Source organism: Penicillium robsamsonii (genome assembly GCF_028829455.1).
Source record: "Penicillium robsamsonii strain IBT 29466 chromosome Unknown utg000007l_segment0_segment0, whole genome shotgun sequence".
NCBI lineage: Eukaryota > Fungi > Ascomycota > Eurotiomycetes > Eurotiales > Aspergillaceae > Penicillium > Penicillium robsamsonii.
The window spans coordinates 296,932-313,177 of NW_026643225.1; the positions used below are offsets into that span (position 1 = coordinate 296,932).

General features: G+C 48.5%; 8 protein-coding genes across 8 annotated transcripts; 3 read left to right on the forward strand and 5 right to left on the reverse strand.

Annotated features, from left to right (window-relative positions):
- Positions 1–663: 663 nt before the first annotated feature.
- On the forward strand, positions 664–2,804 carry N7447_010392 (putative transporter; the record flags this gene model as incomplete). Its single annotated transcript, XM_057234654.1, has 6 exons — positions 664–815; positions 892–1,838; positions 1,889–2,017; positions 2,070–2,167; positions 2,218–2,384; positions 2,435–2,804. 6 exons carry the CDS (start codon positions 664–666, stop codon positions 2,802–2,804), a joined length of 1,863 nt encoding a protein of 620 aa, XP_057080874.1.
- Positions 2,805–2,862: 58 nt separating this feature from the next.
- Positions 2,863–3,714, reverse strand: N7447_010393 (25S rRNA (adenine2142-N1)-methyltransferase; the record flags this gene model as incomplete). Its single annotated transcript, XM_057234655.1, has 1 exon — positions 2,863–3,714. The coding sequence occupies one exon, from the start codon at positions 3,712–3,714 to the stop codon at positions 2,863–2,865; it is 852 nt and encodes a 283-aa protein (XP_057080875.1).
- A 314-nt stretch (positions 3,715–4,028) lies between these two features.
- Positions 4,029–5,174, forward strand: N7447_010394 (60S ribosomal protein uL23). Its single transcript, XM_057234656.1, has 4 exons — positions 4,029–4,104; positions 4,430–4,479; positions 4,552–4,838; positions 4,897–5,174. Exons 1-4 carry the CDS (start codon positions 4,080–4,082, stop codon positions 4,982–4,984), a joined length of 450 nt encoding a protein of 149 aa, XP_057080876.1. The 5' UTR covers positions 4,029–4,079; the 3' UTR covers positions 4,985–5,174.
- A 587-nt stretch (positions 5,175–5,761) lies between these two features.
- On the reverse strand, positions 5,762–6,166 carry N7447_010395 (Tim10/DDP family zinc finger protein; the record flags this gene model as incomplete). The annotated part of the gene is made up of 2 exons (XM_057234657.1): positions 5,762–5,937; positions 6,067–6,166. 2 exons carry the CDS (start codon positions 6,164–6,166, stop codon positions 5,762–5,764), a joined length of 276 nt encoding a protein of 91 aa, XP_057080877.1.
- Positions 6,167–6,453: 287 nt separating this feature from the next.
- Positions 6,454–7,017, forward strand: N7447_010396 (BUD31 family protein; the record flags this gene model as incomplete). Its single annotated transcript, XM_057234658.1, has 3 exons — positions 6,454–6,625; positions 6,687–6,817; positions 6,874–7,017. The coding sequence occupies 3 exons, from the start codon at positions 6,454–6,456 to the stop codon at positions 7,015–7,017; spliced, it is 447 nt and encodes a 148-aa protein (XP_057080878.1).
- A 680-nt stretch (positions 7,018–7,697) lies between these two features.
- On the reverse strand, positions 7,698–9,803 carry N7447_010397 (forkhead box transcription factor; the record flags this gene model as incomplete). The annotated part of the gene is made up of 1 exon (XM_057234659.1): positions 7,698–9,803. The coding sequence occupies one exon, from the start codon at positions 9,801–9,803 to the stop codon at positions 7,698–7,700; it is 2,106 nt and encodes a 701-aa protein (XP_057080879.1).
- A 2,347-nt stretch (positions 9,804–12,150) lies between these two features.
- N7447_010398 (aspartate kinase) lies at positions 12,151–13,989 on the reverse strand (the record flags this gene model as incomplete). The annotated part of the gene is made up of 4 exons (XM_057234660.1): positions 12,151–12,310; positions 12,407–13,656; positions 13,724–13,804; positions 13,862–13,989. 4 exons carry the CDS (start codon positions 13,987–13,989, stop codon positions 12,213–12,215), a joined length of 1,557 nt encoding a protein of 518 aa, XP_057080880.1. The 3' UTR covers positions 12,151–12,212.
- A 1,259-nt stretch (positions 13,990–15,248) lies between these two features.
- Positions 15,249–16,130, reverse strand: N7447_010399 (uncharacterized protein; the record flags this gene model as incomplete). The annotated part of the gene is made up of 1 exon (XM_057234661.1): positions 15,249–16,130. One exon carries the CDS (start codon positions 16,128–16,130, stop codon positions 15,249–15,251), a length of 882 nt encoding a protein of 293 aa, XP_057080881.1.
- Between the last annotated feature and the right edge of the window lie 116 nt (positions 16,131–16,246).

Here is a 16,246-nt window from a genome sequence, read left to right on the forward strand (position 1 = left end):
CTACCCGTGACGTATCTGGTACTTGCCGGGTTATGGCCTAACAACCGGACGGTCAGGTACCGGTACATAGGTTACTTGTTTTATATAAGTCGCCCCCGGGCTACAATTTATGTACTATATACTCTGTACTGCAAATGCTAAGTATGCTAGGTATGCTCAATATGTTAATAGGCGAACATACCAATTTTGGACTTTGCATAGTATGCAAAACACGTTCAATATATATCTCAGGTACTGCGTACTGGGTTTTCCTAAAAACCACAAATTAGATATTCATTGGGTTAGAACGTGACATCATTGCATATGGAAAGAATAGAAGAAATAATATATAGATCAAGTCTACTAATTTCAAATACATATCACCTTAACTAATACCAACTACATTCAATTAGTCACATAAAAAAACTCTAGCTTATCAAATTTCTGCGATCCGCACCCCACACTAGCGGGAGCTCCTTTCAACGCTAAGCTCTTTTTAACATCGCGGGCTTGTTCTCGCCTCCAAGTCTCTTATCTGTCGCTGGGAGCTATCTCCATGTGATAAGTGAGGGAACTTTTTCCTTTCTCTCAGTCTTGACTTCCTTTCCTGCACTTCACCCCTGGGAAACACCAACTTGGAAACCTCATCTATAGGGTCGCATATCGTGTTGATAACGGGAAAATATGTCAAGGGCCGAAAGAATAGGTGAAGATCACGACAGTGAATCAGTCCATGGCTCGTCGAGGATACCAGCTGCAACACCAAGCTCCTACGATTATGGCCATCAAGATCGCGGGAGTCCGATTACGGAGTCGGAGTTCGGCGGTAGACAGAGGTATGCGGTTTCTGTCATTGATAAAGGCCAGATTAGCTAACTACTCTGCGCAGGTCTCCATCGTACTCGATTAGAGTCCGCCAAGCGGGGGTCCTAACAGTATAGACAACTTCGCGCGGTCTTGGCAGAGAGCCGCGGCCTTCCCAGAAGTCATCCCACGCCGGTCTTCGTTTGTCTCCACGTACTCGGACGATGATCTCGGCATTGCCACTGGCCAAGAATATGGGTCAAGAAGCTCTCAATCATGGGGCCGGCACTCGGATGTGGACCGGCCTTTGCTTCGGGGGGACTCGGACTCGGACCAGGATGAAGGGGACTCACGAGCGCTCGAGTCTTCTAAGAGGGCACTGCCTAGTGCTGGCCTGCTTGCTTCGTCGTTTGATAGAAGTTTTGCAGCTTCGTATGGCACTGTCTCCTCGCGGATGAGCACGTCGACGATGAGGCATGCGATTCAATTCCACCGAGAGCATCATCCCCATGCGTATGTGGATGGGTCAGAAGATTTGGATCGCGGCCCATTGCTAGTCAAGCATGTCCAACATGAAGATGGCACCCAGGAGGATATTATTGTTGGGCAATCCACCGTCCCCCAAACCATCTTCAACTCGGTCAATGTGCTTATTGGTATCGGCCTGCTGAGTCTTCCGTTGGCAATGAAGCACGCCGGGTGGGTTTTGGGACTGGCATTCCTTGTCTTCTCGGCAGTTACTACTTCCTATACAGCCAAGATTCTGGCCAAATGTCTGGATGTCGACCAGACCGTTGTAACGTACGCTGATCTGGCTTATATCAGTTTCGGGCAACATGCCCGTTTGGTAACCAGTTTCCTGTTCTGCTTAGAACTTCTAGGAGCATGCGTGGCGCTGGTTGTGCTTTTCGCAGACAGTTTATATGCCCTGGTACCAGGATTGAGTATCTTCCAATGGAAGATCGTCTGTGGAGTTGTGCTTGTACCGCTCAATTTCCTGCCGCTACGATTCCTGAGTATTACCAGCATATTGGGTATAATTTCGTGCACATCAAGTAAGTCTTCGTCCGGGCTAGCGCTGATAGACGGAACTAACGCTCAAAAGTTGTGGTACTCATTTGCATCGATGGCCTTATCAAGCCAGATGCACCGGGCTCCTTGCGGCAGCCAGCTACTACATTCCTCTTCCCTGAGAACTGGGCTACACTCCCTCTGAGTTTTGGTCTTATTATGTGTGAGTAAACATCCAAAAGCAATTGTGATCATAAGGCTAACTGGCTGAAAAGCACCTTGGGGTGGCCACGGTGTTTTCCCTAACATCTACAGAGATATGAGACACCCTCAGAAATACGGGAAGAGTCTTTCGGTGACCTATATCTTTACAGTAAGAACATTGTGTGACTAGGATAAAGTTCGATTCTAACAATTTGACAGTTTACTTTGGACTGCTCAATGGCGATCATTGGTTGGCTCATGTTTGGCGATATCGTCCGCGACGAAATCACTGCCAACATCCTCACCATCACCGACTACCCACAGTCCATATCAGTCTGTATTGTGATCTTCATTGCGATCATCCCGCTCACGAAAGTGCCACTGAAGTGAGTTTAATGCCTTCAATTGTCCTCAGACACTGCTGACCAGAAAATAGTGCCCGGCCTCTTGTGGCCACATTTGAAGTTCTTTGTGGACTCGGAGGCGGCTATGTGCCTGTTGAAAACGGCTCGGAGACGCTACAAAAAATCTCACGGGCAATGGTCCGTGTTTTTGTAGTGGCCATGATTGTTATATTGGCGGTTATCTTCCCGGCTTTCGACCGCATCATGGCTTTCTTAGGATCGTTCTTGTGCTTCACGATCTGCATTATCTTCCCGCTTGCGTTTTATCTCAAGATCTTTGGAAAGGAGATCAGTCGAGGTGAGTACATCCTTGATTGGATTCTGCTCATCATCTCCTCGATATTGGCAGCTGTGGGAACTGTATGGGCCTTCCTGCCACAAGACATGCTCTCTGCAAACTAGTTTCCACTTGCAGCATTGTACATGGAGTATAATAGCATTTCGTTTTGCATGCAAATAATCACTTCTTGTTGAGAATGACGGCGAAATTGTTTCTTGTTTTGCCGGACCTCACCTCTTCCTTCTTAAAAACCTTGGGCGCGTAGGTACCAGTGTGTTCCCATAGATGAAAGACCAGTTTTGAAGTCCGCTTGCTTTGTGTAAGATGGAAGCCCAGGCAAGTCATAATTTCCCCTAGTCTTTCCTCATTGAGATAGCGTGAGTTGTCCACACATGCGATAGGCAATACCAGAAAGAGACTAGGAACAAGTTCAATGGGACATTTCGAAGTCAAGAACTTGACGCAACGCTTGAGCATTTCACCCCGTCCCGTAGCATCAGGAACATAGTTGAGCACTAATGACAGACTGATCATGTTGAAACGTTCATCATCACTGGAGGGCAAAGGCCGCTCCATGAAATCTTGCTTGAGAATCCCCGGCTCTTGTGAATTTAAGTCGATCCGGGTGACATCCAAGGCTGGGTGCGTAGAGCAAGCATTTTTGGTGCTCAAAGCTCCAACTTCAAGGACCCGGACCTTTGGAATGGTGTTGTTCCATTGCTTCAATTGCGGCTTAATCCAGTCGATGAGGACTTTGCTGGAATCTCCACCGCGATCCATCGATTGGCCTAGTTTACTGGCGATCTGATAGCTTTCGAGACCGCCATTAGCTTTGATTTGAGCGTCAATGCTGCTGACTCGGGCTTCGTCCCCGGCGGCCAGAGCTTGGGCTCGGACTTTGAGAAGTCGATGATGAGATCGAATCAGAGTGCGGGTAGCCTTGGCTGAAAGTGCAGCGTCCTTGGATTTGACAATGGGAGGCCGACTATGCGACAATAACATCGGCCTCTTGGATCGTTTTTGGGGAGCCATGTTTTGATGATTGCAATGAACCGAAAAATTAGAGGGATAGATATAGATATCAAGAATAGGTTGTTTCTTCGGATCTCCTTGAGGGCCGAATATACAATAAGGAGAGGAGGTCACTGGCACGCAAATGAAAAGCTGTCCAAGAAAATGAAAAGAGAGCCAAATACGATGTTCATTCTGATTGGACAAAAAAGTAACTATACCGTAAGACGATGTACTGAAAAATACCAAGAATACCAAGGCCCAGCAGATTGCAGGTCACCTGACCCACACACAGCACTAGGGTTTTCGCTAAGCGAAGACCACTCCAAATCCGTTCGACTTTTGACACTGCGATAATCCATCATCGACAGCGACCGACGACAGCCATGGCCCCCTCCGACAACAAGACCGGTATGTTCAAATAACAATGCGCTCTTCTGATTGCAATCGCCGCTTTGCCAATTGTGAATTCGCCGTGTGGACGTGGAGGAAGATATTTTGGATTCAAAATTTTCGATATTTGGAGATCACTTCGCAAATCGCTGGAAACACCAGGACATATCGCAGCACCTATCTGCATCGCTATATGCCTACCGATCTCAAATTTGCGCCTATGATCCAGAATCCTCGACCTACCACATCCATACCTGCAAATTCACAATTGGCAATCGACGATCGATCTTTTTGAAGATTTTTTTTTTCACTGGTTCACTAGGCTAACGAATATTCTCTACAGGCAAGAACAAGGCCAACGCCGCCGCCAAGGCGGTTGCCAAGGGCGCTTCGGTACGTAGCAAAAGATGAAGCAGACCAAAGAAACCCTTTTGGAGCCTATCGCTAACGCGGTTGTGGCAACAGCTTCACAAGTCCCGCAAGGTCCGCACCTCGGCCACCTTCCACCGCCCCAAGACCCTCCAGCTGTCGCGGTCCCCCAAGTACCCCCGCGTGTCCGTCAACCACGGCCCCGCTCTGGACTTCAACAAGATTGTTCTGTACCCCCTGAACACTGAGAGCGCCATGAAGAAGATCGAGGAGAACAACACCCTCGTCTTCATCGTCAACGTCAAGTCCAACAAGCGCCAGATTAAGCAGGCTCTTAAGAAGCTGTACGATGTTGACACCGTCAAGATCAACACTCTTATCCGGTATGTTTTACTTTTCTATATTGAATAAAGGCGGATTGAAAGCTAACATTCTCTTCAGCCCTGACGGAACCAAGAAGGCTTTCGCCCGTCTTACCCCCGATGTCGATGCTCTTGACATTGCTGCCACCAAGTTGGCCATTGTCTAAGCAGGGAATGCTTGAAAAGGGATTTCTTAGGGTTTTGGCGAACTTTGTTTTACACTGCGGTGATGCTAAAATACCAGCCGGGCTGAATGATCAAAAAGAACATAACTTGTGAAAGTGAAATGCACGATTCCAAAAGAATCGCCGGACTTGTCGGTCCTGTAATGGCTAAGACATGTTCCAGATCACGTAATGTGTCGTAGTGTGTCGTACTGTTGTAAAACCTTCTAGTCCATGTTGACCCCATGTTGACCAGGGATGGTGTAAATGGCCAATTGGTCCGCAGTGCATTGAGACAAGAGCCAGCCTCGCCAGGTTGATAGACCTGCTCTATATAAGGTGGATTTTTGCAGTCACCCCAGTTCCTATACTGTTTATAAGGTTGCTATTTATACCCAGTCTACATGCAATGGCTCTCTAACCTAACATGGCCTATATTGCATATTCTCACCACCCTTCCCATAATCCGGAAGATGGTAACATCACAGCATAATATAAAGCACTTATTCTACAAACATCCCACAACAAATCCAAAATATATTGTACAAGACAACATGGTTCATAAATTGACACTCTAGTATACAAGTGATGGTTCCACAATCCGTCTATCCATCCATAAACCCCAAAATAAAACTAACCGCCATCCAAGGAGCAAAATCAGAGCATAACAAGCTCCAACCAAATAAGTCCCCACGAACAGTAATTTATATCCCATAGACATACATCACATCAGACAGCAATCAGAAACAGTAGCAGAAACCAAGAACACAAGACAAATGCTTAGTGACCGGGACCACCGCGCATGTTATCCAGCTTGGACAGGATGGCCAGACTGGTATCCATCCACCGGTCAACGCAGTTCTGTGCGCATGACTCCTCAGACTTATCGAGGGTGCCGGAGGTGATCTTGCTGGTGACGCACTTTTCCCAGCACACTTCGTTCAGGTGGTGGACGGCTGGAAGGGATTGATGTTAGCTATGATTGATTCCAGGGCTGATGATATCTAGCATTAGGACCATAATTCAGATCATATAGATCGTGAAATATAGATCCTTAAATATCCGATAGAAAGATGGACACATACTCTGCTGAATGTTGGACTTCTGAGCCTCGTTGGTGAGGACCTGGTTAAGCTCCTTCTTATCACTCTCGGAGAGCTTAGTGAGATCGAGCTGTTGTTCCATAATGGCGGTATAGGTGATGCGAGTAGCGATTGAGGTGAAATGGGAGGGGAATGAGATAACAGCAAGGCGACGGAGGGTAGCTGGAGGAAGACCGCAATTCAAAATCAAAGGCGGTCGACAACGGCACAAAAATGACGCGCAGTTTTCCCTATCGATAGCAACTTGCGTCCTTCGTTTCTCATTTAACATCGAAGAAAAACTACCCTGTCGACACAGTCTCAGATCGAACAGGATCGCTTTGGATATACATCTATCTTATTATTCTTGTCTGTCACATATCGCCCACCATGCCTCCCATTCGCACTTCTCGAAATCGCAAACCGCCTCCCGCTGGATTCGACGATCTCGAAGATACCCTGCTAGAATTCAGCAACAAAATGAAGGATGCGGAAAATGCATCGCATGAGGGAAAGAAGAAATATGAAGTTCTCTGGCCTATATTCCAGATCAGTCATCAGCGTACGAGTTACTCCTCCCGCATCGAGAAATACTGTTTTACTGACATTTGCCCCTCTAACAGGCTCACGATACATTTATGAACTTTACTACGAGAAAGAAGCGATCTCGAAAGAGTTATATGATTTCCTGCTGAAGAACAAGTATGCCGATGCCAACTTGATTGCCAAGTGGAAGAAGCAAGGTTATGAGAAGGTGAGCTTTGCCCTTGAGAGCACTTTTATTAGACTTTGACTAACTGGCTTCTCTAGTTGTGCTGTCTGCGCTGTGTCCAAACGAAAGAGACGAATTTTAACTCTACGTGTATCTGCCGAGTGCCCAAGGCGCAGCTCAAGGAGGACCAGACGATTCAGTGTGTCAACTGTGGCTGCAACGGCTGTTCAAGCAGTGATTAAAAAAAGAGGCTGAGGCTGGGTGGTGACTGGAGGATTTCAATCTTGCCGGGGAGATAGTGGTGGATTGGGCTTACCAGCCACAGGCATCCATTGGATAGGGCGTTTCGGTATTATGCATTTCTGTTGTCTTTTTTTTTAACTCTATTAGATCTATCAGGTCAATCAGATACCCTTCAAAGCTTGAATGGCACATGGAATAGTTTGATAAGCAGACAAATAATGACTTTCAATTGCTAACTACATACATTATATCAAATAACGCCTTCAATGTGTGTTCCAGTAGTTTCCCATAAAGATAGCCCCAACCCCGATATCCAAATCATAAAAACCATCGCTTGCATGTACATCTTAGCATCGTCATTAATATCGTAACCAGGCCATTCCGGGCTCAGTGGAGGAGGACATGTCAGAACCGGCTCCATCAGCGCAGCCCAAAAACTCCCAAAGAAAAACACCACCCACAAGACCTTGGAAACATCACTGAGAACCAACTCCAGGATAATCCAAAAATCAAGAAACAAAGGCTGTAGGGCGATAAAAGCAGGAGGACAATAGAGGGGTAGTAGGGAGAATAATGCAAGAATCAACGACAAAAAACAGAATCAAACAAGGTGTCTCCCAGAGATCCCACCTATGAAACCAAAAAAAAAAAACAAAACAAATCGTGAACTGAGGGCGTCTTAAAACAAGGTCGTATTGCTGCGGTGGCCGATTTGTGGCCGATGAAGTGCCCTAGGCTTCAAAGTGTCATCCTTACTCACACCTCCAATTTTTTGGAAGCCTTGCAAGAGATCAACACCATCGACTTCACTTGGGCTGTCATTGCTCTCGTCGAAGAGATGGAACGAGAAGAAATCTTCCTGGCCAGCATCTCCAAAGCGGTTTATATCTGGGAGCTTGGACGGCGACTCAGGGAAGATGGACTTGGAGCGGGACAACGAGGGCATACCCAGGCGGCTATTGATGTTTACCGAAGTGATGTCTGAAAGCACAGTGTTACCACTGCCAGTGCGCGTGCGCTTCACTGAACGCTTCTCGGGAGACCCATAGGATACCTGTGCTGATCCAGGATCCGCGAAAACGTCAAAGGAGGCATGGAAATGATCGTGAGGGGTATAACTCTCTTCCTGGAGATTGAAAGCAGGGCTCCAAGGAAGGGCATCTTCAGAAAGACCCAGGTGCTTGATGGGCGAGTTGACCATTTGCTGGATCTTTCGGCGATGGTTTCGCAGGTTGGTATTGGGGGACACAGATGGTGGCGGCCGGGCAGGCTTCTTAAACTTGATGATAGGCGTCAATGGAGGCGGCTGCATGCTCACATACTGGCTGCGGAGGGGCGATGAACCGGTTGGTGGGTTGGGGTTTTTGCGAGCTGCCGGCTGACCTGGGCTGACATCGTGAGATGAGCTGCGCATGCGCGCGATCTCTTCTTCGGCACGACCGCGCTTAATGCGCGGAGGCTCGATATCCAGATCGGATGTCAAGATATGCCCAGCCTTGTTAGGTCTGAGAGCCGAGGACTCCAAGGATGAGAAATAGCCACTGTCATTCATGGTAATCGACTTGCGCTTGCGCGGGCGAGGTGCGGGGGTAGGACCGGATTGAGTGGGGGTGGGAGGGGTACCCTGGCGGGCAAATCGGGGAGGAGCAATGGGGGGAGATGACCGTATGGTCTGCGGCGGAGAGGAACGCGGCGGTGCGCGTGGCGCAGGAACCGGAACAACTTCGTCCGCATCATCTTGAAGAGCAGGGTCAGATGCAGGTAATGTAGCATCCGAAGACAAGTCATTTGGGACCGGCCGAGGAGCAGGCGCGTGATGAGGTGGCGCGTGGTAAGCGGGCTGCGGCGGTACCATCCAGGTCGTGGTGCTTGTGGTTTGCGACTGAGGAATAAGATCTCTCTGTGGAGCAGCAGGAAGAGGAAGGCTGGACATGGTGGCGCGGCGCACTTGCTTGTCTTTGAGGAATTGTGCCTCCATACCGGGCTCGATGGCCCAGTAGTTACCCTTGCCGGGATCATCCTTGGGCCGCTCTTGCTTGATGAATGCCTTGTTGAGACTGAGATTGTGGCGGATGCTATTCTGCCAACCGGGGTCGCTGTTCTTGTAGTACGAAAAGGTATCCGAGATCCACTTGTAAATTTGCGCTAGCGTCAAGCGCCGATTGTTTGCGCGCAAAATTGACATCCCGATCAAGGTAGCGTAGCTGTATGGAGGCTTGGTGCCATCATCGTCCACTGGTGGCATGTCGTGCGGTTCCGGTAGGTAAGCAATCGGCGCGTCGTCGCGCTTTTGTTTCTTGTTAGATCGCTCCTTGAGCGGCGCAGCCTCCATGAGTGTGCGCTTCATCGATAGTTTGGAATCATAAGACGGCTCTGGGAAGTCCGCAAAGCTGTCATTGGATGGTTCTTCGCGAAGGTTTTCTTTTGATGATTCGGGATTGACGCTGGAGAAGGTGGTGAAGAGAGCAGAATGTGGCAGAGAAGTTTGAGAGTAGATGGGGAATGGCGCTTTCTTGGCTGGGGAGTCGGTGGTAAACATGGGAGGAGGAGGAGCGGATATGGGGACGAAACCGAGTTTTCCGTAGCGCGAATGGGAGCCCTGAGGACGAAGTCCTTTTGTCGGCGATGGCCTGTGCGGGCCCGAAGACGGATGGGAAGACGAGTTGTGAATGGGTTGGAGTGGTAGCGGTGAGGGTTGCAGACGGGGCTGCGATCTGATGATCTCCTGGGCTGATGGGGCTAGCACTGAGGAATAGTGTGCGCCCGTAGAACGCGTCGATCCCATAACCTAAACGATAAGGGACCAAGTCACAGTGTCACCAGCCAACAGAGGGACCATATGACGCGTAAACAGACTTGGGGAGAGCGCGACTGTTGGAAACAAGGCCTCCGGCCGAGTTTGCGACACACGAGCGAGCCGTTTCTAGATGTGACGAGACTGTGCAGAGAATTCCGATTGGGCCAATGATACCCCGTAGATAAAAGTGAAAAGCCAACAACCTCAGGCCGTCATGCAGCTTAGACAAGTTGGGCCACAAGGCGCTAAGGCGTCACACTTCCCAGTTGGGGCGCGAATCCGGCACAGATAACAGACGAGAATTGGGATTGGAAGATAACCAAATATGGCGTTGAAGCTGAGGATAGAGGATAGAGGATACTCTGTAGAGATAGAGAGTGAAATACAGAGTACAAGAGACAAGAAAAGAGAGCTGATCCTTGGATGGCAAACCGGGTTTCCGCAAAACCTTGGAATGGGGCTCCGTGACAAACAGAAGAGATGTCTTTTTTCTCTCTCTCTCTTTCCCTCGGAAGGTACTAAATCATTATTATAGAATTCTAGAAATGTTCAATTTTTCCTGTGAGAAGAAAGGCGGGGGGAGGAGAGAGAGGAAGATCGATGGAGAGATGAGAATACATGTCACGTATGGTCACTTGCTAGACGCGTCGCGCGTTTTACTATGGAAGGTGGGGCATATCCAGGTGGTATTCTTGGTACTGTTATTTCAACATCTGGTACCAAAGGGGGTCCCCTCCCTTGCTCACATTTTCTAGCGTCGATCTGATCCACCGAGGAGTGTAAGTATGTCAGGTTTGCATTATTGCCTGATTGAATATGGCACTATTGGACATATATTGTACCTATATATGGCATATTGAAAGCATCCCGATCTATCTTTAGGTCTAGGGCTACAAGTCGACGGTGATAGTTCTGCAAGATGTTGCATGACAATCCAACTACATCGGAGACTGAGACAATGCCAGATGCCGACTATTCTTAAACCCTTTCACACCACTCCAATTGGTCCAGTTAACCCGGTATGCAGACGTGTCGATGTAACTGAAACGGTGCTTTTCACCCCTTGTTTCTCCGCTGTCATGGAGGATCTCCCTAACGCCCTTGGCTAGTGGCAAATGGCTCTCGGGTGCTTCGAGGGCCAACCGACTGTCCAGCTCTACTCCGTACAACGCATGTGCTGCACTCTAGTCTGCAGGTTCCGTAACCTAATAGTCAAAACTCCGTACAGAGAGCATGGAGTACGGGCAAAGTATAAAATAATAAATGGAAACTATAACTGAGGATCTATTATTTCAATCTAGGGGAGGTCTCTAGTCTCTCTCCCTATGTGCCCTTGCTTGTATATCAGAGACCCCATGTAACAGATTCATGCACTGTACTCCGCATCTAGGTCGTTGTACGTACAATATTCCTCTACCATGGCTTTCCTTTCTTGTCGTTTCCCTGAGGGCACTTGGGGTCGGACTACCTGTTTCTTCTTTCGCCATGCTACTTTCCGTCCATGCCCAAGTCATTGGAGAATCCAACGACGTACTAGCCCTCCACTTAATCAAACGGGTCCTATCCACTGCGTCATAAATACCCAGGAGCCACTGTCGGGGAAAAGGAGGACAAGGAGGGCACTGGTAAGGAAGGGGATCTAAGTTGATACCTGTACCACAAGGCTTCGAGATAGCCCGACAGTAACACTAAAGGTGGCAGTCTCCGAATCTTAAGTGAAATTAAAGAGAGACATGAGGTGGCTAGATTCAGCTAAACGTAACGCCATTATGACAATAACGATCAATATAGACAGGTTGGAACCGTACTTTACGATTGTAAATGGCAGCATGCCAGTAGCAATATTGAAAGGATCCAGCTAGGAGTGATTTCAAACGCCGATAATAATGGCCAGATTCCAGTCCATTCACCCATCCACAACCTCTAGAACACGGTGACATGTGATATCTATAGATTTTGCTTCTATCGTGTATGGATCGTATGATCAGTGTAAATCAGGAGGTACGGAGTAGACTCAGTTTTATTCAATGAGCCAAAAAGAGCGAGGGTTGATACAATGGAAAGGGACAAGGTGACAGAAAAAATCTGATATATGCGAAATAGGATTCGAATATCCCTTCAAGGCTGAACACCTAGAGGAAACCATCCCTCATGAAACAAACGCTTCATAACTTCTATTCTAGACCAAAAAAAAAAGAACTAGGAAAAAATGAGACAACGCCAAGCCCATGCATCACAAAAAAAGAAAGCCTATGCTTGGTTTTCCCAACAAAAGCCGTGCCCCCTAAAGACAGGGGCATGACCTCGGGTGGATGCATAACTTTTTTCTATCACAAATAAAACCCAAGGGATATCTTAAACAACAATGATTTTTTGCTCGATGGAAATGTGGGACATTTAGTCCAAGAAGGTGAACATGCTGGTATGGATGATATTCAGGGCACGGTCGGCGTCTCGCTCTTCAATGACGCAGGAGATATTGATTTCACTTGCACCTGTGAGGGGGAAAAAGATCCAGTTAGCCCCAGTCAGGGGTAAAAGGGTAGAGCGAGGGGGTGTGGGGGACTGGGGATCAGCAATTATTCACTAACCTTGCGAGATCATCTCGATATTCACACTGTTCTCTCCGAGGGTGGTGAACATACGGCCTGCGACTCCAACCATATTCTTCATCTGCTTGCCCACCAGACTGAGAATGGCCATCTCGGGAATGATGTCGACAGTTCCATACTTCTCCAGGTCATTCAATGCCCCCTGGAGATCGTCATTAATGACCTGGTACTCATCCTGTCCATTTCCATTCAAAAGCGGCATCTCTGAGTGAAGAGCCAAGGACACGTGGACCTCGCTGGTCGAGATCAAATCAATGGATAGGCGCCACTTGTCCAATACGGAGAAAATGCCGGCAAAGAAACCATGGGAGAGCGACCGCTTGTTGGAATGCACGTTGATCACCAGGATATTATGCTTGATGGTGACTGCCGTCGGCCGTTTCGGTGTCTGCGCAAGACTGGGACTCCGGGTCCGGAACAGACGTGGATCATGTCCCGGTGTGGTTCTGTCCAGTTCGGCCACAGAGTCAGGGAAGATTATAGTGCCTTCGTTCTTTGGGTTCATGACGTTCTTAATGCGAATCGGGATCCGTGCGCGAATGACTTGCTCCATGGTGAACGGATGAATGACTTCGGATCCATAGAAGGTCAATTCAGCGGCTTCGGCGGGGGTGATGGCCGGGAGCAGATGAGCCGTTGGCACTTTACGCGGGTCCGCGGTAAATATACCATCTACCTCCTTCCACACTTGCAGCTCCTGCGCACGGGTTCCGACCGCGACAAGGGCGGCACAGAGATCGGTATATCCACGACCAATTTGATCAAGCAAACCACCGGGGATGGTGCCGAAGTACCCGGTCATCACAGGTACTCGATGTCCGCACGCCTCGACCTTGCTGCCGAAAGCTGCTGCCAGGGTATTATAAAAGTCCTGATCCAAGCCGTGGGCACCGATGTTGAAATCAATGATTTCGGAAAGATCCACATACTGCGAATCAACCCCGCGATCTTGTAGTAGAGCGGCCATGACCAGACAGCTCAGCTTCTCACCGGTACTCATCACCTTGTCCACACATCGCGAACTGATCTCTCCCAGGGTCTGAGCGGCCTCCAGGAACTTGAGTACTCGTTCACATTCTCCGGTAATGTCCGCAATCACTTGATCTCTTATTTCTACCGACTGCAACTCCTCCTGGGCGACTTGGACATGCTCTAAACGAACAGCCTCCACCAGCGTCAGATATTGCCGCGAACGAGGATTTTCAGCATCCCGTGCTGCTCGCAATAGCCTGTTCCGAAGAAATTGGTATTAGTATCTCAATTGTGATATGGCTGAAGGGTATCACGATGACTCACCGGTTGGTTGTGCCTTCAGCTTTGGTAGAGCTGCTTCTCGCAGAGCATACGAGAGCAACTCTGTTGTTGACAAGGCTGGGTCTATAAGATTGTCAGTCTCCAAGTCGAAAGTCGAATTCGAACAAAAATGCGTCATACTGGACCACCTGCTCAATGATATTGCGCGCGAACTTGCCCACGCTAGTACCACCGAATTTCTGCACGACCCAATTGCTGTGGGCCTTCGCAGTCACTGGTAGATTCGCATCAAGAATGGTGGTAGCCATAATGTCGACCCAAAATAAGTAAAGACAGTGTACAATGTAATGTAAGGGAGTCAGAAGTGGTTTTGGAGGGGAAATCGGCGAAAGCGGAGACCACTGGGGCCACTTCCGGCTGCATATTTTTTTTTGTTGTGACTCAATTGGCAATAGAGTTATGGGAGTGGAGACCGCCTGCCTGTTTCAGCCAGGAACCAAACGATGTCGGAGGCCCCACCAATCACGCCATTTTCATATAAAAAGGCCCCTCATTGGGTTGCACTCGGATGAACATTCTTCCGGAGTATAAAGTGCCTACGACATATCTGCATTGCATCCCAACGTTGCTTCCCAATCTTGGTTCATTTTGCTTGATAGTAACAGCATCCATTTCGATCGGTGGACGGTTGGCTAGCACAACCCACACATACCCTGAATCTGAAGCGATCCCCAGGCCGAAGCTATCACAGACTTAGTCTCCTATAATTGCGCATTAGATGGCTACTTGATTTTGGCCTCATAATTGAAACAAAGCTCACCTACTATCTGCCGCTGCAGTTAGGCCGAACGAGAACCATAGGCTAACGACTGAAAGTCTAAAGTGATGCATGCATCCTTCTTGGACTTATTGCTACCTCCATCCGCCTGGAAATTGGTTTATACTTGTCCTTCAACACACTTGCCATGTTCATAAGGTAGCCCGCTGACGATGAGCTCCACAGAACAGGACTGGGAAAGAGTTGGTTTGTGGAACACTGTTGGCACAGTGATTTCACTATTGGCACTTTAGTCCTTGGCACTCCATTTTCAATACAAGTCCCTTTATTATGGTATCGCCGTAGTAAAAAAAAACTGCCCCCCCAACCGCATTAGGCACATTGATCTGCGCCATCCTTGGGCCCATATTAATTATACTTCAATTCTGTGCCTCTATTAAATCATATGATCTATATAGCGCTAATTTGCTAGTGCAGCTTTATAAGCATTCAGAGGTTATATAATTGGGAGCAGACCACTTCTTAGAAAACACACTCATTTTTACCACTTGCTGTGTATGGTAGGCTTTTAGTATCAAGTCACATTGCCTCCTCCCGGTTTGATAGTTATAAGCCCGATTAGCTAGTACCTCAATTGATACTTTATTGTGTTTAATAGGAGAGTACAAGAGTCCCAAGCGAAAATCACAATAACCACAATAACCACTCCAGTTTTCAGTCACTCCACATCTCCTGGGGATCGCGGATCAAGTCCATCACAGCCTTGAGGCGTGAGCTGTCAGGACCCCCTCAGACCTTGGCTTGAACCCAGTCAAGCAGTCCCTTCACGCCTTTCTTTTCAATCTGATCGTAGCTCGGCGGTGCATCAATCATGTCAAATGGGTCCTCCCAGCTATCGGCGACAAGGCCCCAAATCCAAACTTGTCGGTATCTGGTTATGCGGTAGCCCCGTTCCTGGACGGTGTTCTTGAACTGTTCCTTCAATAGTTTCTTATCGGTGGGAGAAACTTCAAAGCCTCTCGCTCTCCGACAACATGCACATTCAAGCGTGCAATGTCCAACACCAAGACTCCGTGACGGAAGCATTTTGCGGTTAAGACAGCAGCCACGTCCACGAGCGCAGCATCCTTGTCGATCGGCGCATTCCTCGACGAGTGTACGATGCATATACCACTGCGGGTGTGATCGCCAAAGTTTCAAGGCCCTCAATTGAATATCTTCCAGGTCAGGACGACAGTACCACCACCTCTGAGACAGGAGCCAGTATTTCGTATTCAAGATACGGAGTCTCTCTTGGGCATTGACTCCCGGCGTAGCATTTCCTTCTTTGATAGATATCTCTTCTTGAACGACTTCTGGGAGGCTTTCCTCTGTGTCAAGAAGTTCGTACGAAACTTCAGGATGTATGGCGTTCTTGCGCCAAGTCAGGTATCGATATCGCTGGAGAGCGTTGGTGTTCCCATCTCTTTCCAGCTTAGTTTCCATTTCAGTCTTCTCACCACCTATCGCCATATCAGTCGGGTTGTGAGGTGTATGTTTAGTAGGCGAGCCCCAGCGGAGTAAAGAGGATGGCTTCTCGCCGCCCAACACCATGTCCATCAGGCTGTGATGTGTTGCCTGCTTAGTAGGTGAACTCGGGTGGAGTGAAGAGGATGGCATGTTGCTACCCATCGTCGCCTAAGCTCTGGGCTTGCGTCGCTTCAGATCGGACATGCCGCTGGCTGGACAGTGTAGTGCGGCAATCAGCGCTGCGTGTCATCTCATTACTATGGCTGTTGACCATACAG